This window comes from Aythya fuligula, chromosome Z (genome assembly GCF_009819795.1).
Source record: "Aythya fuligula isolate bAytFul2 chromosome Z, bAytFul2.pri, whole genome shotgun sequence".
NCBI lineage: Eukaryota > Metazoa > Chordata > Aves > Anseriformes > Anatidae > Aythya > Aythya fuligula.
This window is the reverse complement of record NC_045593.1, coordinates 19174900-19199451: the sequence shown is the minus strand read 5'-3', so window position 1 is coordinate 19199451 and position 24552 is coordinate 19174900. Positions and strand designations below refer to the sequence as shown.

At 39.7% G+C, this 24552-nt stretch overlaps 1 protein-coding gene across 1 annotated transcript; it reads right to left on the bottom strand.

Annotated features, from left to right (window-relative positions):
• Nucleotides 1-440: 440 nt before the first annotated feature.
• On the bottom strand, nucleotides 441-24552 carry DDX4 (DEAD-box helicase 4). The gene is made up of 16 exons (XM_032205598.1): nucleotides 24523-24552; nucleotides 23974-24045; nucleotides 21950-22036; nucleotides 20837-20920; nucleotides 18806-18853; nucleotides 18220-18322; nucleotides 14131-14273; nucleotides 12931-13083; nucleotides 11560-11714; nucleotides 9577-9706; nucleotides 8960-9126; nucleotides 7226-7371; nucleotides 6383-6482; nucleotides 3899-4169; nucleotides 3658-3744; nucleotides 441-521 (listed from the first exon to the last, which is right to left on the bottom strand). The coding sequence occupies exons 1-16, from the start codon at nucleotides 24550-24552 to the stop codon at nucleotides 441-443; spliced, it is 1857 nt and encodes a 618-aa protein (XP_032061489.1).

Genomic DNA, 24552 nt, shown 5'->3' with positions numbered 1-24552 from the left:
CTTCAGAGAACTATGTTCTCAGGCAAAATTCTGGTAACAAAGCAGTAAGTTCAAGGGATCTCCTAAATTCCACTTGCAAACAAAACAGGTATCACATCCCACCTGTTATAGCAACATACCAAACACCCCACCTGTTACAGCAACATACTGAACATCCCACCTATTATAGCAACATACTGAACCATTTAACACTTAAGAAATACCTTAATTTTTTTTTCCTGTATGTAGGAAGGCAAGAGCCATTTCATATTATTATAAACAACCCTGGGTTCATCATAACTGACTATGCATACATTGACAAAAGCATAAGATATATGCTTGTAAGATACAAGCTAGGTTGTAAATATCAGATGTTCCATAAGCCTTAACAGTAATGAGCATTAAGAAAAACAGCTCACTTAAAACACAACAGAATACAACAGTTTGGTACTATATTGGTTTTAATCCCATGACTCAAATGAATTTGCAGAACTTGACATCCTCTCTCTTTCTGGGTTCATGCTGCTGCTGACTTCATAACTCTAGAAAACAGAAGAGGTACTAGTTTAGAATCATTTACAACTGTTTTAAGCAGTTTGCGTTCATGACTCTCAATGTCATCTGAACATTTTTCTTTAAGTAAATGCAGAAGCTTTATCATTAACCTTCCATATGTGTTTTTTTTTTTTTCAGACCCCGGTCTGAAATTAATGCACTTTTATCAACCTCAGTTTTAGTCAGGAGTGGGAATAATCTTTCCCCAAGATTAAATCCTAACTTCTTCCCTTATCCAATACAAATCAATTAACAGAACCTTGGGGCAAAACTTCCTTCTCTTTCTTAAGGCTCTTTGCCTCCATCACTAAAGTAAAGTCACATCACATCAGTAAAACCCTTTTCCTTTGGGAAGTTGATTAAGCCTGTCACCTAAAAGATAGTTCCAAAATAGTCAGATAAAAGCCTCCAACAGAGTCCAGTTTCAAATTCATCATTTCATCATCAAATTACCCTTGCATCCATTCCAGTTGAAAGAGAAAGTGAATATTGCACACAAATTAAGATGGAATCTTCTTTCCCCCGGAAAGAGATCATCAGCATCCTTATTACGCCCACATTACAGCAGAAGCCTACTGCAGGTGATGGATTTATTAGCACCACTACAGAACATCAGATACAGGTCTCTCATTAATAATACAGCAGTAGGAAAAAAACAGCATTACTAGTTTATTTCAGTGGAAAAAGAGCTCATTAGGTGTTGTGGTCTTGTCTGAGACAGGGTTAATTTTCTTCCTAGAGGCTCATAAAAGGCTGTGTTTTGGATTTTTGATGGAAATTGGTGATATCACACCAATGTTTTATTTGCAAAACAGATAAGATGCCTGATGGGCAGTACATTAGGAAGGCACAGTTTTCAGGAATGACCATTTTTAGAAAGACTTGTAAAGAAGGCATTAGAATTTGATGATCTCCAACTCCAGAGTTCATGCACTGAATATGTATTATTAAGAAGGCAGCATTCCCAAGGCTTCATGAACAGCAATTAGATTTTCTCTGAAACTCATGTGTGTGGAACAGAAGTCAGTATCAGATTTTGTAATTCAGAGGTCGCAAAGGACATGAAAGACTGACTGAGTTCTACAAGTCTAAGATTTCATAGAATCACAAAGTTTGGAAAACACCTCCAAGATCATCTGGTCCAACCCTCCTCCTACCACCAGTATTACCCAGTAAGTACCACCAGTATGTCCCTAAGCACCACGTTCAACCTTTTGTGGTGCAATTGCCTAAAGTAACTAGGAAAATAAAACTAACATTCACATTTTAAAGAAAATGTACAGCATTGAAGAGGCTTTCAGGGTAGGGCACAGCTGCATTACCTGAGCGTTCCCTAGGCTTCCAACCTCAGATGCTATCATGCTGAATGAGAGAGGGGATGTTAGGGAAGATACCACCATCAGGGGAGATACCATCCCGAGGACCTCCTGACCCCTGGGATCAGTCGACGGGCTGAGCCTCTCTTCCCCCCCCCTGCCACTGGGAAGCCTTTGGGTGAGATTTGAACACTTGGTTATACTGGGTGTCTCCGCTGAAACTTAGAAATCTCTCTAGAGTCTTTGTGCCTTTGTAACACATTAATTTCCAGGCTGCACACCTGTGTCACCTGTGTATTTCACACATGCTAGCTTGCTTTTGCAGACAGTCACTATCACCGGCAATTCAAGGAACCTGTGTACCTGTTGCTGTAATAAATCACACTTGATTGCATTGTTCCTAGCCGTGATAGCTCTCATTAAACACGACTAGAGCAAGGGCGGTTATACATTATTGGTGAATCCGTGACCGTGGTAGTTCAGTGCTCTGAATCCAACCAGACCCCTAAGGGTTAATGTGTTACTGGTGAACCTGTGATTGTGATAGTTCAGAACCCTGAATCCAACTGGGCCTGTAACAGAATCAGCTGCACCCCTTAACTCAACACCTTCTTTGAACACCCCCAGTGACGGTGACTCCAACCCGTTCCAATGCTGAATCACTCTTCCTGAGAAGCAATTTCTCCTAATTTCCAACTTGCCTCCCCTAACTTTTTGGAAGCAAACTAGATTAAGACTGATGAGATATGCCTTTGGCGGTGATCTAAACAAATAAAACGTCCTTTAACACAAATCAGAAGAAAGGTCCACTGAGGCTGCAATCAAGAGAAAGAAGCAGAAGTTTAAGTGTGTAACTGAGGTGCCAATGAAGACCCGAAGAAAAAAACAGATCTGATTAGGGAGCTGGACAGGAAGGTAGATACAGATTAAACACCCTTTATTTTCACTAGTTATGGGACACAAAAAGATCACTCACAAAAGCAAGATCTAAACTTGAATAACTCTAGCTTCATATACCGTGTGAGCATAGACCAAGTAATTATTTTTGAGGTCTCTAACAATATTGACATTTGGGATGCAACTGAAATGCAATGCAGTTATGTAAGCAAGAGATCAAGGAAAGGCTTTTACTGAAGGCATCAATATTCAAGTACATAACAGCAAGAAATATTAAACACCAATTGAAAAAAAAAACATTCCAAGTAGGAACATGCATAGAACTAAAAAGGGATTTGGGAGCTATGCCACCCAGACTGACTCATTTACTCAAGCTGTATTTTAACACCTGGTAACATCAACCCTAAGAAACCAGAAGATTCTCTATCACAGACATTACGAACAATTATAACACAGATCAGATTAGGACATGAATCTAGCTGTAACTGCTTTGAAGTTTTCAGTCAGATGAATTACTCGACTGAGTGATTCATAATAAGCAGCGACTGTGTAACTATCAACTCTTTGTTCCAATGTATGTAGTAGCGAAGTTTTTGAAACTACAGCCTTTGTGCATGTCTGCACAAACCTTTTCTTCCAGAGTCACTTGACAATGCAGATCAAGACTAATGCAGCTAGCAAGGCTCCAGTCTAAACAGTCTCTGAAGTCTAACTCTTAAAAAGTTAAACAAGTTATCCAACATGAATTTCAGAAGTACTGAGTATTTTGAAAGATGCACAACTAAGATAAGGGACACAATTACAGCCCAAAGTTTCAGCAATGTATACTTGGTATATACATTGCTAACCACACTTTTATATTTACACAGAATTCCAAAAGCCAAGGCTCCCACTTCATTTTCAGACTTACCTTTTGGGTATTAACAGACATAACGGGATTTGTTCTTTGAACACTAAAAGCAAGTTCTTCCAACCAAACAGGAACTTCCTGATGAGCCTACATAATTAGAAAAGTAAATTTAGAGTCTTCCACTGGCTTTGCGAATTCATATTAAGAGTTTCTATAAGCAAAGAAATAATACTTGCTTAGTATGTTAAAGTGAGATCCTAAAAAAAAAAAGTAAAGTTGAGCACTACGATTTGAAACTTACGTCTGAGAGCACTTTAACTAGAGGTTGCGCAAGATGGCCATCTGAACCATTATCAAAAAATGAAATTGCTTTGCCGGTATTTCCACAACGACCAGTTCGTCCAATTCGGTGTACATACACTTCAATTGTCGAAGGAAGATCAAAATTAATAACATGCTGAACATTTTCAATATCCAGGCCTCTTGCTGCCACTGAAGTTGCCACCAGAACTGGACATTTGCCAGAGCGAAAATCCTGAAGAGCTACCTCTCGCTCTCTCTGTTCCCTATCTCTGCCAAAAAGAAAAATTGTTAGAATGGGTGTCTCTAAAATCTGCAGTATTATTTAAGATACAAGTTAAAAGGCCATGACTCAAAGACAGAAGTAGTTCCTGAAAAAGCAACCCCAATATCCCACCAGTTTAAGATTTCTGATTTTTTTTTTTAAGTAACACAGCAGTATGACACAGCAACTTATGCCTCCAGAGAAATTACATTTTTTTGAGAGAATAACATGTATTAGAACCATTTCATCAGTGCATCTAAAGTCCAGTTAGAGGTAAACAAAACACTCTCAAAGTTGAGCATACAAAGCAGAAAAGAAGGATGTTATGGCAACCATAAATGTTGAAAGAAGGAAAAGACAGAAGAACTTCATTCTCAAGCATACAAATTAGTTATGTGTTTTAAGCCACAAATTCAGAGTTCATCTCTATAGAATGCTCTGTCACAGAGATGAGCATTTTAGTTAGTCATTAGTAATTCACGCCATTACAAAAGAACCACATCAAACTCATTGTCTCCCTTAAGATCCACTTGTTCAACTGTTTCTTCATGCTGTAGCTAAAAGTGCTTTTCCCACTACTCTGCATTAAGCCAGATTATTAAAGATGGATTCCATGTAGCTTCTTGCATAGGAGCCACTATAGGAGCCAACAGTATAGGTCTTTTTTTTTTTTTTTTTAATCACCAGAAGAAAATTAGCTTTGCTCTGGGTTTTGCATTTTTGAAGAGTGTTTATAGATTATCTATAATACCATAGATCTGAGTTTAACTCATATTCTTTGTTGTCTAACTGAAAGAACAAATTAGAAAGCTAAAAACTCCAGTGCTCTGTTCAATCCTGTGTGTGTGTGCCATTTCTTTAAGTCTGGTAGGACACTATCCCAGAGAAGAGCCAACTATTATAACACACTTCAACTCAAAGAGCTCAAGTAGCTCTGACAAGTCAGCAGATTCCATGAAACTAGATATTCTATTTGTAATTGTACTTTAATTCACTGCATAATAATTCTACCAGAATGCATTAAGGAACTCCTTCCACACAAGACAGGTTGTATAATCACAATTCAGGCCAGCCAAGCACAGGCCTGATCTTCTCAAAAAGATCTTTCATGTTTGTGAAAATGACAGTACATAGGATACAGACTTTTTTTTTTTATCAGTCCTATGAAGGTTATTTTAACCTATCTACGGCCTTGGTATTCTGATGTTTGTCAAAACATCATCCAAAACAGAAGACATCCAAGACCATTCCTCTAAATTACAAGATGAAAAATAACACAATTACTTTGACATTTTGCAGCTCACCATGAATCTTAAGATTCAGTTAGCTAGCCTAGATTTGGACATAAAAATACTATGTTCCACCTCATTATGTGAAAGACAGATTGCCTTAGACCTCAAATTAGTGAGCATCCCACCTCGTTTCTCAGCATTTGTTCAGAAACACAACACTGATGGATTAGAATGCAAATACAAATTAGAAGAACCTTCTCTTTACACCAAACTGTAGTGTTAGAAGTCCATGAACACATCAAGAAGGAAAACAATAGCATCAGAAGCCTGTACAGGATATGACTGGACTTAAGACTTTAGGAAACCTGTAAGACAGACTGGAAGATCCACAACTGCCACTTTAGTTCATGAACACCATCTTGCCACTAACATCAAGAGATCTTTTTTGGTCATGCAAATTATGACAGAATCTACATATAAACAACTTTTGATTCTACCCAATTTATTATATCAATTTTATTGTTTAGCAGCAGGTATAAGATTCTTCAGCTCTTACAGAGCATTTGAAGTGTGCTCAACCACAAAGATTGATCCCGCACCTACAACATTAGACAGTGATAAGTATTACAGAGCAGCACTGTCAAGTTTTCTTTGCAAAAGTGCTATCAACTACTACAACATTAGGCTTTGCACACCCATAAATGTTTCCAGTGTAAAGGAGAATGATAATGTATGTCATTTATTATATTTCCAGCTCTTACAGAGCATTTGAAGTCTGGTAAACCATGAAGATGGATACTCAGCAAATGCAGTGAGAACTGGCCTTCAGAAACACTGCATTTTCAACACGGTTCAGGTGCTGAAGATTACAAAGCAATCTGAGCCAATAAAAGCTAAGTCACAAACATGAAAGTTCAAGAAAAAACTTCTAAGATTACTACCAGCTTTCACTGAAAAAATACTTAACCAACTTTCACTTAATACTTACCCATGGATGCTAGTGGTTGGTATGTTTTCTTGACAAAGAAAGGCTGCAATGTAGTCTGCTTTTTTCTTTGTCTCCACGAACACCATGGTTCGTTCATTACCTATGTTGAACAAGAGTTCAGATCTATTGCAGTTTGAAACCTGATGCAGTTTCACTATTCACAGCTACAATTACTTCTAACATCTAGTGTCAGAAATGGCTTTGAATAAAGGCTTTAGCTAATAGATACAATTTCTTGACTGTGTTGAGCTAATTCAATCCATCAATTTCCCGATCAACACAAACTCAGATGAACACTAGTGCATCATGTTTCCCTTAAGCAGAGAGATGAAATACAGATTCTGCTCTGTGGTAAGTCTCAGTGTGAAGTCTCTTTCTATAGCACGTAGATTGACACGACACACAATTCTGAATACTGAACACCACTAAGGTACACCAAAGGGAGCACCAAACTCGCTCCCAGTTTTGAGCATTAAAACATATGATACATTCAGATCATCACTGTAAACATCCCAGCCATGGCACCTGGGACAGGCCCAGAGGTTCATTTTCATTTAGTAAGCCCACACTCTGGAGGTAATACCACCAGGTTCTAAAGCAGTTACTACATGTCCATGCAAAGAAACTACCCATCTGGGAAGCTTCTCTGCCACCACTCAGAGGTGAGACTCTGACAAATAGTGGTAACACTAACAAGTCTAAAACCTGTAACTCCCTGAAAAATGATTGAAAAAGCTTCAGTCAATAATCTTGTAAATTAAACTATGACCCATTTAAAAGCAAAAGCACAGATTTAGAAGGGATTGTATTCCCTGGAAGACAATTAGTAGTAAGGAAAGCTACCTGTCATATGCAGAATTTCTATCAGCTTATCCCTCTTGGAATACTGGGGAACCAAAAGAATACTTTGCTGAACATCACTGCAGGCTCCACCCACATGTCCAACAACAACAAATAGATAGTCCATTTTCAAAAATTCACCAGCCAGCCTTGAAAAGAAAGAGAATTGAGCAATTTGAAGTCTATTGTGTAGCTTATTTTTGCTTTAAGATCAAGCGACTTCATGTGTTGTAAGCATCACAATTACTTACACCATTCCTCAGATGGCAGAGATTATAAAACCATATATGCAATTTTAAAAAAAGTTAGAAGTCTGTTGTTTTCTGAACAGCTATACAAAAAAATTAAGAAAACCACATATATACTTGAAGTAAAATGGTTTATTGACACAGATGCTCACAGAACCTTTCTTGGGACACTATTTCATCACTGTCTGGAAGTCCAGAATTTGAAACTGACCTTTGAGAGACAGCACCAACCTTAATGACTGTTGAAAAAAATAGGAAAACCACAGCTCTCAACTCCTCTACCTAGAAAGTCTTAATTACCCAAGTTCAGGAATAAAGTCAAAAGGTATGCTTAAACTAAATCTGACTACACTCTAAAAGGACTGAATGAAAGCGCAGGAGAGCGTGAAATTAACAGGAGCAAAGAGAGCACCATGTCCTACCTACACTACTCGAAGTTGTTTTGAAAGTAGAATAAAGAAAAAAATAGGTTTTCTGATTCCAGAATCAGAAAAGCAGTAAATCCATGGAAAAAAAAATCAATTCCAGAAAAGGAGCTTTTCACTCTGTAAACTGACAAGACCACCTTTAGGCATTCCGATTTCAAAAGGTGACAAAAATATTATCAGATTTCTGAACTGTGATATAAACACTCAAGTTTCTGAAGTCTTTTATCAGCATTTGCAAATCCCGCAGGATTGACAGCAGCATGATAGTGTCTTGCTTTGTTTTAAAAAGAAGCAGTCAGTGTATGTCTTGCACAGTTAAAGACTCTTTTCTGAGGTTGTTAATTACACTCATCCCTCATTATGCAGCAGAAACATGTAGCAAGACTATTAGCCAAAACAAATTATGAAGATAACCAGAGACCAAGGATTCCTCCCATGGTTTGCCAGGCTCAGCAACACCATTTCCATCTGCTGAAATTTGATCTCTGCCTGGGACGTAGAACCTTAAGGGTAGTGAATGATAGAGCTTAACGTACATCTAAAACACATTAGAGAAGTTTCAGAATTACCAAAACCAAAGAGCACTCGTGCATATAAAGAACGGTATGTAGAAAGGCTGGTGAGTTGAGCAACCATTGAGCTGTTTGTTTAAACTTCACCCTGACAACAAAAATAGAAGTACCGGTGCTGCCTGTTGAGCACAGCAGAATCACTGCTTTTGTGCTTGCACAAAAATATGGAGCAATGAGGGCAGGAGACAAATAGAGGCAGTATGAGGATTGCTGCAGAAGTAGTAGAATTCAAGAGCTTTCAGACAAATTTCACAGCTTCCCTGAGACTCCCCAGCTAAATTAAGCAATTCATCTTTCATCTATACAAGTTAGGAGATCTGTTGTTTAGAAAAAAAGACAAGTCTTCAGCAAGGAATGTTAACTGTATAGCTTTTCAGTATACTCTAGCAAGTTTGTAAGTTTTAAAAATAATTAATATACTTAACTCTTCTGATATTCAGCTCTACAAAAGTACACCTTCAGCTCTATTTCCATTTTTATTTAGCTTACCTCTGAACTTCTTCAGGGAAAGTGGCACTAAACATCAGTGTTTGGCGTTTTTCTTTTGATGGCATGTCTGGGGAAGAAATCAGCTTCTTCATATCTAAGCCAAAACCCATATCAAGCATACGGTCTGCTTCATCTAGCACCAAGTATTTCAATTCACACAAACCAATCTGTAAATATTTTGGTGAAAGAAAAATTGCATTGATTCAGTGACAGCACACACTTAAAATAATGTCTTAGCTGCCAAAATACATCTTTTACTCCTTTCAAGTAGAATTTAATTATTGACAAACAAGATCAGTCCTTATCATGCATTTTCTTTTATTTGAAATGAAATTGTGTTCAAGTCTTAGGTTCTCTCCCTCACATGTTCTCAGAAAACTCCTTGTTATGTAAAAATTAAACATCAGAAGATCTGGGCTCACAGTACACTTTCAAAATCCTCATGGTATTCAGTTATTTCAAGAAAAGGTCACTTGGATTAAGTGCCAGTACAAAGACAGCATACTGCCTGGTGTTCGTGGCTCTGTATTTGCTTCTAGCAAATCTGAATAACGAACACCAATATATGCAAAACTAAGAGTGCTTAAGGGAATTCAGGCTAAGTTTCACAATCTTACCTTCTCTTTTCCAATAATGTCTAGAAGCCTTCCTGGAGTGGCACATAATATATTACAGCCTTGCATTATCTGACGAATTGAATGGCCTGTTTGTGTGCCTCCATAGATCACAACAGGCCTTATACAAGTTCTATCATACAGGAAAGAAATGTGATTAATTTGCCATGTAGATAAATTGCATTATTACAGAGAAACATATGATCAGATTTACCACAAACCAACTTAAACTGACTTAATTCCTTCACCATACAGCACAGCCTATTACTAAAAGCAGGACCCAAGACCAAAAACGCACTCACTATAAGCTCAAGGTTCCCATTCGTACTACCATTTCAGAGGATGCACAAGTGGCTTTCTTGGAATGAACACTGCATTTCACCTGCATTCTTCCCTCATCCTTCAACTGAGATAGAGCACTGCAGTAAGAACTGAAATGTGTTAGACATTGTTCCCTTTCATACTGAAGACTTAGAAGGAAGAGGATCAAAAAATATGCCATTCAGAGGCTTCTCACATGTCAAAAGAACAGTGCAGTACATATACCAAAGTGTATCTTTGTAAAGCAACTAGTCACATGGAGAAAGCAGCACAACACTCAAGCACAAGACTGCAAGCACCTTCCATCACTGGATCATTTAGTACTCTCTCTCGTAAGGTTTTTGTCTAGATCAACAAAGTAAAACTGCATCAGATTTCCTTCTGTAGAAAGAACAACCCTATAACCATGAACTACCTTATTCAGCCACTTGCTAGGCTTCTACATTCATGCAATGAGCATTTCCACCCTCAAATTCTAGATGTCTGTTCTTGAAGATACTATTCAGCTTCATACATAACAAGGCCGAATCACAACTGGTATATTTTTACTGTTTATCTGGAAGTTTTCAGAAAACTTTGATCATAAATATAAGTAGGTTGGACTGGTAACATATCAGCATTTATGTTACCAGTTGATATTTTATATTCCTGTTTGTGAGCTAAAGTGAAGAGCTTAAGAAAATAACAGATCTGAACTGAGCAATACACACACAATACTGAAGAGGGAACAGGCTCACAACCTGATATTGTTTAACTGGCTTACGTTGTATCTTGCTTTTACTGCCAGGCAGCTGCAGCAGCAGCTTTCTGAATTCAAAAGGTAGTTTATTGTGAAGTAGTCTGTACGTAGTTTAAAAGAGCATTAATTAGTAGAACTAGCTACATGAGTAAAACAGTTTTAGGTATTAAGACGCTACTCTTAGTACTATGCTGAGTCCATAGCTATGTACTACCTCCAAGAGCAAAAAACAGCCACCAAGCCAAAGTTTGCTTGAACAACCAAAGGCAAGTCCACCAGACTTTGCACTGAAAGTGATGCTCTCCATTCCACCTTCTAAGAATAAGAAGTCATTACAGATAATTGATGTATTTCCTCCATTCACTGGTGAACTTATCACTGAACAGCAGAAAGATCACTAGCAATCTAGCATAAATGTAATCTCATCTATCATGCAACATCCAAGGGCGCAATGACAAGTTAAAACCTTTTGAAGAAGCAGAACTGAAGAAAAACTTCCCCGAACTGGGAAGTATTTCTGTTCAAGACCAGAAACACTGGAAAGTATAGAGGTACTACAAACCATCACTGAAACCCCTAACACAACTCTGTCAAGATGAAAGTAACAGCAAGTAACCAATAAAGCAAGCTAAATTTAAGCTCTTTAAGCTCTTCAATTTAAGCTCTTCAATTACCTGATCACTAAAGATGATGTGACAGTTTTAGTACTCCTCTACAAGCCGAAGTAAGCCTCCCCACCCTTGCCAATGTGAAGATGATAAGTTTAAATTTCTAACCATATGGTAATAACTTGCTAACCACTTAAGTGCAAGTGTCTGTAATCATTCCATTTGACTGGCACAGAAAAATTTTTTGAAAGCTTCTGAAAGAACGCAGGCTTGCAGATTAAGTAACAAGCAACACCAGGCAGCAGTGCACAAACTTACCCATAGACAAATTTCCTTGCTTCTAGGAAGATCTGATTTATCAGTTCTCTAGTTGGGGCAACAATAATACATTCTGGCTCTTGCTGCTTTTTAAAGCTACTGGCAGTTACGCCATCTCTCATCATCTGGGCCACAATTGGTAGAAGAAAAGCTGCCTAAAAAAAGAAGCATTAATATATGTTCAGCCTTAAAGCATTAATCAGTTACACTAAATGCTGTGTATCAATCTTAAAAAGCTGGAGTGCTACAGCACACTATCAACTTCAAGCAAAACACACTGCAAAAGGATTGACCTGAACACACCACAGAACAACAAAACTTATTTCTCCCTATTCATGAAGTACAAAAGCACCTCTGGACCTTCAGAGTCTAATAATGCAGGAACACCATCATGCCTTACTTCTGAGTTCTTTGGGCAGTTCTACACATCCTCCTGATGCACACTGGTAATTGATAACCCTGGCATCAAATGCCCTTCTAGAACATGCACTTAGAAGCTTTACATTACCATTAACAGATTTGTAAGGTAACAATGTATCACTAATCTCTAGATTATTACAATAGTACATCAGTTTGTGACATCCGCATCAGCACTCTTAGTTACCAGTAAGACTAATTATCCCCCAAAATAGAACATTTAACAGTTGTCCCAAAAGCATTCAGAATATTTCTAGCATAAGACTTGGACACTATACCTCCTTTCCATAAACAGGAGAGGTTTTTCAAAACATTAATAAGCTACATAACACAGCTGGAGTTCTACATTACACCGAACTTCAAATAGCTATGCTTAATAGACAAATATTCTCGTATGGAGCTGTCAATGGTAAGGTTTTATTATATTTATATAGTATATTTAGCATATATAGAGTTTAAGAAGTTGAGACAACTGTCACCTTCATAACTCTAGTCACTGTTGCATTATTAAGATCAGATCACCTGAAACTAAGCATCAGACTGATCAGACCTGGTAAAACCAAGACAACACACCAGGACACACTATTACAATCTGGCATGAGTGTAAAAAAAAAAAAAAAAAAAAAAAACCTTCCAACTACTGCATTTTTTCCATGATGGCCTGTATGTCTATTTCAGTATCTGCAGACCTGGAGACTGGCCTGCTGTGCCTAGTAATTAGTTCACTGATGTATTTAAAAAGATAATAAGCCTGAGAATGTGAATATTCACCCATCCTTTGTATCTGTGAAGAACAGTATACTTGCCATTTCTGTGCAAAGTAAATCATTCAACACAAAAAAAAAATATATTAGATGCTTTCCAATAAAAGAATGGTTATTGAGAAGACAGGCATTTACCTAAAACTTCAAAGTCACATTTCCAGTATAAACAAATGTTATACAAAATGCTTACAGTTTTTCCTGATCCTGTCTGAGCACATGCCATTAAATCCCGCCCTGCCAGTATAATAGGAATGCTGTACTTCTGCACTGGTGTAAGTTTAGAATATCCAGCTCTAGCAATGTTCTTGTTTAAAGTCTGACAGAGGCTAGCTTCTTCAAAAGACTGTAGAAGAAAAAGGAAAAAAATGTGCATTTTACATTATACAACTACATAAGTTAGAGTTTTAAAAGTGAGATGTTTATATGATACAGACATCTGAACACTGCAAGTGTGTTAAATTATGAGGGGGTTCACCAGTCATCTAGACTGTCAAGATTCTCACAAGTGAAGGATCCAAGGTTTTCTTCAAACCCACTCACGCCCTGCAAAGTAGTGTTATTTGTGTGTCAGTAAAGGATTTGGAGAACTGCATAGAAGCTGTGTATTACATCTGGATTCAAACATTTGCACCACGACACACTATGAAAATGAACTAGAACTCTGTTTTGTTACAATGTAGTGGATATATTCAGTCTCTGTGCTAAAACTACTAAGGGGAGTTAAATCAACATCACTATTCAGGAACAAAAAGCAGCATACATGACAACACAATTTTAACTTCAGTGAGAGAACCTTTGTAGGAGTGGGAAGGGGATCAACTCTACGTGTTACTACCATCCCTGCCTCTGCCATTCTTCCTCATCCTGCTTCCTAAAAATGAGTCTGTCTTTTTTTTGTTGTTGTTCAAGCTAGCCAACTGGCATTGTGGAAGTAAAGTTACAGAGAGCTTTTAAAAAATAAACTGCAGATAAGAGAAAATGGGGCTACAGATGTTCAAAACCACCTTTATCCAAATGAAAAGTATTCCAACAGGTATTCATTCACAATCTTAAAGATTCCCAAGCAAACAACTTCAACAAGATGATTATCAACCTTCCTAGAAATTGCTGCCCAAGACCTTTTTCTCACGAGCCGTGAACTGGTGTTTTCTGTAACTTAGTATACATACTTCCTGTTCATCCAGCATTACTTTTTTTTAAGCCATTTCTGTCATTTGTCAACGTAATCTTGAACTCAAATTTGTATCTTCCAGGAAGGTGGCATCACCTTCCAGCACAATATTGTTTCCAATATTCAAAATCTGTATTTTCATTAGGACTGTATACTACACTCAGGATACATCCTTGCAGAATTATGTAACACAATCTCCAAGACTAAGAGTTTACTAACCATTAATGGTGCTGGAGGGTCAAGTCCTGACACTTCAACAATGTTTTCATCATACTTGTCAAAATTAATTCCTGTTTGATAACGTGCAAAGATTGTTTCCTCATCATCAGGTGGAGGAGGGGGAATGTACGTCACCTTTGGACCTTAAGAATACAAGAACATAAGTTGATGAAAAGAAAGAAAATTTAAACAGACTATTTTAAGTATGGAGCTATTGAAAGGCAGTTAAGTGGTACGTCATTTGCTCTTTCCTCCACTTTCTAGGTAAGAAAGAAATTTCATACACTAATTCAATTAAAATTTAGTTTTATACTACTAGACCTAAAACTTACTTGCATGGGTAGTCAGACTTTTGTAAAGCATTTTTAAAAAGCACTCATCTCACATTTGCTCAAGGATCTTTGTTTAAAAGTGACTCACAGAAAATTAGGCTCTACAGTTCTACAACAAAAACTCATTACACTATAAATTGTTAATAAGCAAGGATAATTCATTTGTCATGGCAGTACATTTACACTTCTGTATTCTGGAAGGTACTTTTCAAGCTAATAAACACGGACGTATAATGAATTATTTGATATTCACTAAAGGTTACCAATAGAACACTTTTCACAGGAAGCAGGGTCCCTCCAGTCTTGGTCACACTGTTCATTACTCACTTTCAAATACAAACCAGAAGCCCCTTTATTAAGATCAAAATTAAAAAGAGCCCTTCTACTGTGGGGAACTGCCAACTGGAGGAGATATTTGCCTGAAGAATTTCCTTTTATGATTGTTTTTCCTTGCAACTCCCACACCTATGCCTTTAGAGCTGAGGTGTATTTTCCATCCCATTTCCTCATGTCCTCTCCGTGGTCATACAGGTAACACCACACAGAGTGGCACGTGGTGAGTGTTCCCACTACATCCCCTCTCTTGAGCAGATGAATGCCTACTCCTAAGAGATGAGATTGGTTCATAGAAGTGGAGAGAAAGGAATTCTCTTAGGGTTGCTGCACCTGCCGAGACAAAGGCCCACAGGGAGGAAGGAAGACTTTCTCCATGTTGCTGGAGTTGCCCGCCAGTTCATCACCCATTTGTCCCTCTGTCTTTCCAGATCATTACTGTCAATGAGTTGGCATACAACAATGGTGCACTCTGTACAAACTTCTGCCACACAGGTGGATGTGCACCTGGCTTTGTCTCAATCTTTGAGAAACTGCTATTTGTTCAGGTCACCAAAAATCACTTCCAGCATTGCTAGTTCCTTCAGGTACTGGATAGCTCTCTCCCTGCTGGTCCACTTGCCTGGGTGACATACAAAATCTTCCTTGAAGGCACATCCTTCACACCCGACAGGAGTCCCCTCTAGAAGCTGAGGGCTTGTGCCTGTTTTCCAATCACTTTGTCAATGCCCCCTTCATAAAGAAGGATCCCAGCTGCTTGGCTTCCCTGCCCTCTCATTCCATGCCACTGGCCCTGCATCAGAGCAGCCAGGTGGCAATGTGCTCTCCTGTCTAACAGCTAGGAACTTTTCACATATCTCACAACTCTCTCAGGTATAGGGATCAGGTGGTTGCTATCACGTTTATGAGATCTACTTCTCCCTCCGTTTGTTCTCAGGATGGCCCAGTGCTGACCCCAGCAGGCAGCTCAGCACCACACAACTGCTCACCCTCCCCAGGTGGAATGGAGGGAGTATCAGAAAAGTGCAAGAACTCCCATGGCTTGAGATAGGGACAGTCTGCTAGGTAAAGGAAAAGTAAAAACAAGGAATGAAGGAATTCATCTGCTACTTCCAATGGCAGGCAGATGTTCAGCCACTTCCAGGGAAACGGTGCTCATCATGTGTAATGGTTTCTTGGGAAAACAGACACCATCATTCCAAATGCCTCCCTCCCTACACCCTGTCCTTCTTTCATCTGTATTTTACTGCTGAGCACGATGTCATACTGTGTGGGATATCCCTCCTCTGGTCAGTCTGGGTCAGCTGTCCTGGCTCTGTTCCCTCTCAGCTTTTAGCACATCCCCATCCTCCTTGCTGGCAAAGCAAAGTAGGAGAGTCTTTGACTCTGTGCAAGCACAATTATGCAACAATTAAAAACACTGCTGTGTTGTCACCACTATTTCCATCAAAAATCCAAAACACAGCACCATACGAGCCTCTAGGAAGAAAATTAACTCCATCCCTGCCAAAACCTTGATAGCCTGCTTTGAAGTCAGTCACCTGCCTTGCCTACTTCATCTTCCTTCCCCTTCCTAGTAGACACTTCTTCCTTCACTCAAGTATTCTCACCCATTGTTTCTTCTTGTAAATAAGGGCAACTGACACCAGCACAGGTTGGCTCTGTCGCAGGAGTTGGATCAGCACTGAGTGTGGCCAGACCCCCACACATTGCAGTGATCTGTGTCTGTTTGGAAGTGCCAGGGCGATGGCATAACTTTTTTTTAAACATTTTACCACTTTTTCAGGATTCTGCACTTGTTCAGGGGTGAAGTTCCAAAACACTGGAGGCGCTCACTGTCCTAGGTGCCTGCCCATATCCTCCCACACTCCCTGCCACTCAACTATCCTGCCTCAGGGCAGACATCTGGGTGGTGTTCTTAGAAGTTTAGCAACCTGAAACACATTCAGGAGACACGGCAATAGCAACATGTTCATTTAAACATCCCGAGGATATTGATTTCTCAAGAGCTACTGTAACTAACCTGGAAAAAAAACGGGACAATGGAGGAGAAAGAAAAGGGGAAGAAGCAGGGGAAGTGTCTCCCCTCATTTCTCCCACAGATTGGCTTCCAAAGGAGAAAAAGTAGAGTGTGTAATTTATATTTTCCAAGAGATGGTTCCCAAAGTACAGGACTGACAGCAATGGTGAGTACAAACACCCAATTAGTCCCACAACCACTAATTCTATCATATCATAAGCCAGTGTGACATAGCACAGTGAACTACAACCCTAAACCAGCTCCCAGAAGTGATAAACAGCATTACAGGAAGCCTAGACAGCAAAAAAAGGTGTTACACAAGCACTTTGGGAACAAACACAACTCAGAGCAAAATGATCATTGTAGTCACCAGCAACAATTAAACTATCATAATGTTTTTTAAACAGTTTGTTGTAACATGCTGTGGTGTGCTGTGTCTGGCTGGGATGGAGTTCCCTTTCCCCACAGCAGCCCACACAGTGCTGTGCTCTGCACCTGCAGCTAGAACAGCCCTGGTATCACACCGGTGTTGCATCTGTTGCTGAGTGGTGCTGGCACAGCAACAAGACTGCCTCCAAACCTCCCAGAGCTGGCAGGCTGGGGGAAGGCAAGAAGTGGAGAGGGGACATCTCCAGGGCAGCTGACCTAAACCAACCAAGGGATGTTCCATATCATGTGATGGCACACTGCAATAAAAGGTGGGGAAGGGGGAGGAGGGGATCTCATCGTGAAGATGTCTGTCCTCCTGAACAACTGCCACGCATATTGAGGCCCTTCTTCCCAGAACATGACCAAACATCACTCATTGATGGGAAGGAGAGAATTCTGCACAGCCTTTGTTTTTTGTCCCCTTTCTTTTCCCTTTAATTGAATTAACCTTATCTCAACCCATGAGCCTTTCTTCCAGCCTACTTTCTTCTCCCCACTCTCTTCTTCTGAGAAGGGGGAGTGAGAGAGCAATTGTAGTGAACTTCAGCTGCCCAGAAAGACAAAACCAGATCAGATGTGGATCTGATCGTATCTGTCATTAACTCAACCCATGAAGCCCCACCATTGATGCCAAAAGGACTGTGGTGGTTTAACCCAGCAGGCAGCTCAACACAACACAGCTGTATGCTCACTCCCTTTTGTCCCAGAGCAATGAGAGACAGAACTGGAAAAAAAAACAGTGAAACTTGTAGGCTAATAAAGAGAGTTTAACAGGACAGAAAAGCAAAATAATAATACCAACAAAAGAATATTCAAAACAAGTAATGCACAGTGCAATTGCTCACTATCAGCTGACTGATGCCCAGCAGCATCTGAGCTGCAGCAGCCTTACCCTGACAGCCAATTACCCCCACCCTATTTTATTACTAAGCATGACACCACAAGTTATTGGACATCCCTTTGGCCAGCCTGGGCCCTCTGTCCTGACTGTGTCCCCTCCCTGCTCCTGGGACACCCTCAGTCGCTGGCAGGGCAGCACGAGGAGCTGAAACATCCTGGGCTCTGTGCAAGCCCTGCTCTGAAACAACTAAAACATTGGTGTCCTATGAGCATTATTCTCATCCTAAATCCAAAGCACAACACCACATCAGCTACTAGGAAGAAAAATAGCTCTAACCCAGCCAAAACGAGGACATCGCTTCAGGACAATCTTGGGAAAAAAGAAATCTCTAGCAAGAAACTAATGTCAGTTTTAAAATCTTGCATTGTTTCCTCCAAGGCCAGCTTTTTTTTTTTCCCCCTAAAATAAAGTAAAATGTTGCGAGTAACAAGAAATTCACACATGCTTATGGTTACAGCACCTTTGTTTTAAGAAACTCAACCCCTTCACAAAATCAGATGCATTTTGTGCTACACAGCCAACTTCTGCATACATGAAAAGTCAAACTTTAGCATCATCATTGTAATTTCTCAAGTGTTAGGGAATATTTAAATCAGAAAACACTACCCTGTTATTTCAATAGCCACACATTTTTAACATCCAGTCCATGAAGGTTCTTACCTTGGCATTCATCCATGGCATGCATGTTGTTTTCATGATCACGGTCACCTGAAAAGCAAAGACATTTATTCTTACAGTGAGGAAATGCAGGTTTTAACAGATGAAAAAAAGTGTATTAATGTTGAGCTATTACAACAGCACACACAATCCTTTTTCAGTCCTTAACCTTGCTATTCACAAAACATAAAGAGTCTCAACCCTAAGTGGCTGCCTCCAGCTATGCTATGCAAGCACTTGTATTGCGCATTTTAAAGAATGGTAAAAAAGAAAACTTTAATACAAGGCCCTTCAACAAAAGAAAAGGGGCTAGAATTATAGGTAAGAGATGCAAGACTGAGTGAAGAGGAAGGACAATGGCAAAAGCTGTTAATACTATTTTTCTCAAACTACTTTCAGAAATATTTTTCTCAAACCATTCATAAAAATATTTGAAGCCTGAATTTTACAAGTGGTACCACAGAGGTATGGTGATGCTGCAGTACCTCCTTTGACTCCATTTAAATTCTTCCTCCCTGCACCACCACAAGCACAGAAGAATAGGATCAGGCCATCTTATTAATCTGATCGCGCGTTCTGAATAAGATTGAAGTATCAACTCTGGACGTAAATACTAGCTCCAGAGAGGCAGTCAGGATTGTTACCTGGACCAAGAATACTCTGTTCCACATCAGGACTTGAACTATTTATTCTGTGAAATCACAGCTGCATAGAGGTGGTGACAGGGAAGACAAGCAAAGATGCAACATTCAATGCATGTGATCACTTTTTAATAGACTTATTTTTCCATCACAAGATCTTCTTTGCTTACACAGTATCTAGTAACAAAATGCACAAAACTATTTAAGAAAAGTCAGCACAGCCCAATCTTCATTACCTCTACCACCTCTATTATAATGGCCTTACCCCCATTCAGAGGGAGGAAGCATAACCACCTAATAGCACTCCTGCTGTCCAGCCACAGAACACAACTGTTAAAATAAGAAGTTCACCTAACGTCAGCGGAGTTCTTTTCATTAGATATGGAAATGTTCTCTTACTATACAATGAACACTTTCCCATGCAACTACCAAACAAATCTTTTCACATGACAAGAAAAATTGCTACCTGCCAATTTCCTTAACAATCATTAAGTACTAACACTTTACACAATAATACTGAAAAAGGAATGAATTACTACCCTGAATTAAGGATGCAGTGTGTCCACTACAGAGACACATTAATAAGCAAATAGTTGAGTTCCTAAAAACCATGAACTGAACTAAATTTAATCTGAACAAACCTAATTTGAATTAAGCCACAAAGGCAACTCAATTGCTTTCAGGATATTAACGAGCACATCTGAAAACACATACTAATCATTGCATCTTTTCTACAGTGAAAAATCCTACTTTTGCCAATATCACAGAAAACGTTCTTATGTTAAGAGTATTCATCATCCACACTACCCATTACACTAGTTTAACAGTATTTATAGTTTGAATTACAAGACTTTTGTGACCAATGGACTACTAGGTAGCAAAACACACAGGCTGCAACTGGCATCAGTGGCAAATGATAGGACCATAAGGGAAAGTGCTTTTGTAGATGGAAAAAAAATAATGTCAGCAGGAAGATGTGGCCTCACAGGCTACAGAACTTACACATTCTCAGCCTGCACAAATATAAATCTTGTCCTTGGAGGTGAGAGGGGACAGAAATCTAGAATGACAATAGCAAAGCTGAAGTTCTTAAAGGCTTGCTTTGAGTTTTCTGTTTAGCATTTCTGCTTCTTTGTGCATTAACTTACACAGCAATAAGAGGACAAAAAAATACAGAAGACAACAGCTTTGAAAATCTAATTGCTGAAATTTATCTATGTTACAAACATGTTTAGTTTGGGCATGCAAGCAGGCCATCTAGCATGACAATAGGTTCTTCTCTGGCAGAAAAATTAAGCTAACAGCATTTAGCAAAGCCATGAAGGTACTGCATTGCTAGAAATCAGCAATGAAGAAATCAAAAATATTCACCACGCTACTAAACAGTCTTTACCTGAATGACCTCCAATTGCTCCCCTTCCTCTAGGACCAAGAAAGTTGCCCTGTGGAGGCTTGTCTCTATGCTCATTTCTAACACCTGTAAATAATATACAGTATAGTGGATATAGCATCCAACATTAAGTCATATGAAGAACTATGCTTAAAGCTAGTAAAATACAATCACAGAATATCCCAAGTTGGAAGGGACCCACAAGGACCACTAAGCCCAAGTCCTGGCTGCACACAGGACCACCCAAAAACCAGACCATGTGTCTGAGAGCATTGTCCAAATGCTTCTCGAACTCCAGCAGCTCAGTGATGTGGCCACTGCCCTGGGGAGCCTGTCCCAGTGCCCGACCACCCTCTGGGTGCAGAGCCTTTCCCTAAGCCCCAGCCTGACCCTCCCCTGTCCCAGCTCCATGCCGTTCCCTCGGGTCCTGTCGCTGTCCCCAGAGAGCAGAGCTCAGCGCCTGCCCCTCTGCTTCCGCTGTGAGAATAATCTCCCAGTAATACTCCTGATAAACCCTACGGTGTAACAATTTCAAGAGGTTCTTCATAACTCCCACCTATGCTGTATTCTTCCCAGCAACACCATCTTGCAAAGAAGGTATCTATATCCTATAACATGGTTGAAGAGAGCTATTGAGTCCCTTTGGGTTAGGATCAGCAGGAAGGCCAACAAGGCAAGCATCCTGGTGGGGGTCTGTTATAGACCGCTGAACCAGGATGAGGAGATGGATGAGGACTTCTACAGGCAGCTGGCAGAAGTTGCGAAATCATCAGCTCTTGTCCTCATGGGGGACTTCACCTTCCCAGACATATCCTGGAAGCACAACACAGCCTTCTTCACCAGAATGGCTGTGAAGCATTGGAATGGGCCGCCCGGGGAAGTGGTTGAGTCACCATCCCTAGAGGTCTCTGAAAGATGTTTAGATGTAGAGTTTAGTGATACAGTTTAGTGGAGGACTGGTTAGTGTTAGGTCAGAGGTTGGACTCTGTGATCTTGGAGGTCTCTTCCAACCCAGACGATTCTAGGTTTTCACAGCTTTTATATTTGAGCTCTCAGAAAATCAAACAGAATGACCAAAGGTACATTTCCACACAAATCAGTCAATATAAAACTTACTCTTTTCTTGCCCAAAGACACCAGGAACTCCTCTAAAACCTCCTTTTTGTGCACCATGGCCTTCTTCAATGTCCCTTTCTTGAAAATCTGTAGTACATCATAGCACACAACACTTTAGTTTGTCCGATTTTGCATGTACAAACCAAGTGCCTTTTATTTATCTGTACAGTCCTTGTTTTATGAATTCCATTAAGTACAATAAAACTAAGCTATTTGCCTAAGCATGTAAGATTTGCCAAAAAACATGAAGAGAAGTCTACTGTCCATCTTGATTTTTGCTAGAATAAAATCCAACATTAAATCTTGAAGTATATGATTTAACACACTTGGAAATTAGGTTTCTGTTAAGCACATCTTTGGTTTTGATGCTCACGCCTCTGGTTAAGCCACAGAAAAACTGATACCATTTCTGCATTCTCAGCTTTCATAACCAGTACCAAAGTGAGGTAGTATTGTAGTTTCTGCCTAGTACGGACTGAGAATTTGCAAACAAGATTTGAAATACTTTACGTAACTCTATTTCTCACAATCTGTAAGCCTCACATTAATCCAGATATCCCTACTATATTGGCAGAATATTTTTGACTTTTGCAAACCTATGAGGAGAGAGGAAAAAATCTTTACTTGGTTCTTGGGAGTTACACAAGACTGTGTCATAAAACTTAGTAGCACTAGTGTAAGTCAGTAATAAATTTGAGAGACTTTCGAAAGCAAATTTAGTAACTCAGCCCAAGTATTTAAATCTCTGGATTCCTTCGAGTATCCTCTGTCTTTCAGGATTGCCTATTTCTATTTTGTTATTACTCAAAATTGCTTATTCAGTTGCTTGGGCAGGCAGCACCAACAAATTTCATGCTTTTTCATTTCTTACTCTTTCCTATTCACCCTCCTAATGCAAAAGGAGAGGAAGAAACAGCCACACACAATCTATTCCTCATTTCAGCTGGAACAGTTGTAGGCATTGCCTAAGTTCCAGGCACGCTGCATGTACCACTATTTACTTGTTAATAGCTATTCTTCAATGGAACATTTGTTCTATCTTGTAATAACAAAGACCACCTTCTGCTACAAGTTCTCCTACCATGGCATCCATAGCTCATTCACCCATGCTTGGTGCACATGTACATATATAGCCCATCATTTGTGTTTTTCCAAATGCAAAAAAAATCCAACTTAAAGGCTTCCATGTGAGACACAGGCTAAGTATAGGCATTCATGAGCTATCACAGACCTTAAATACAGGTTGTGAATTACTTTGCAACGGCTGAAGGAACTGCAGCAGAACCACTGAACATCATCCCACAACACTGGCAAAGCATTGCTTAGTCAAACAAGTCTACCATTCCCCTACCAAACAGGCATCAATCCAACAGATGGATAAATCATGTAGAACTTCCTTAAGAAGTAGATGTAACTCCAAGTGTCTGCACAGACTGAAGATGCTGTGCTGCACAGCTGTTCTGCAGGTGAGCTTCCACCACCCACCACGCTTCCAACAGTACCCGGTGGGAGTGTATGGGGTAGTACTACAAACTGGCAATTACTAATCTCTTCAGTGTGCACCACTTATGAGAACAGCATTCACCACTGTAAGCAAGAGGATGGGGATTTAATACTACTTTATGGATACTACAGGGAGAAGACCTTTATGTCTTGCACAGAAGAGCACCTGGTGTGTGTGAATACTAATGTTCAACTGCCTTCTGTACTACATCATGACCCAAAATAAAAACAGAAAATAACTCCCTCCAGGGAGAACAGAACCAAATGCAGAGCTAAACAAAACACTTCCTTTAACACAAGGCCCTGCCTTCAGGCAAATACGGTGGGGGTATTTTATTCTGTGCAGTCAAAACTAAGGGGTGATACTGCTGCCCACATCACACAGAAACAAGGGTTGGGATTAGCTTTCAAAACACAAGCACTCATTTGGCTCTGGCACAACAAAATAACATCTATGAAGATCAAAAACAATGTATCAAATACAAATAGCCACTAGAATCAGGGACCCTCCAGAAAGTTACCTCTGTTCCCAAAACGCCTTTCACTACCAGGTCTAGGCACTGGTTGATCTCTGTCCAGACGTTCACCAGTATCTACAATTAAGAAACAGAATCAACTTAAATTCAAAGATAGTTTTGAATGTTAAGATAGTTCTCCTGTTCTGCACATCAGTAAAGAGCATGGGCACACATTCCTGGTAATCTCATAGGGAGAGAAAAGCAGCTGCAAGGTCAACCTGAAGCCTTCCTTTCCCCAAGGGAGAGAACAAGTGAAAAATCTTTCAGCTTTGCAGGACAAATGCTCCTGCCCCTACCCACCCCTGCTTGCCCTCTGCTGAACCTCATCCAGCTTGACATTTTTTTTCTCTCTACTGGGTGCCCAAAACTGAACACAGTATTCTAGGCATGATCTGTTAAGTGTTGAGTAGATGTTAATAATAATTTCCCTTGATCAACTGTCTTCCTGTTAATAGATCCAGAACACTGGAAGAATTTACTGCTGTAAACTACCCCCTCAACTCATCCCCACCCCAAGCCAGTCAAGTACAATTTACAGAAGTTAAATCCTACCTCTGCTCCTAGAATGTCCTCCAAAATCAT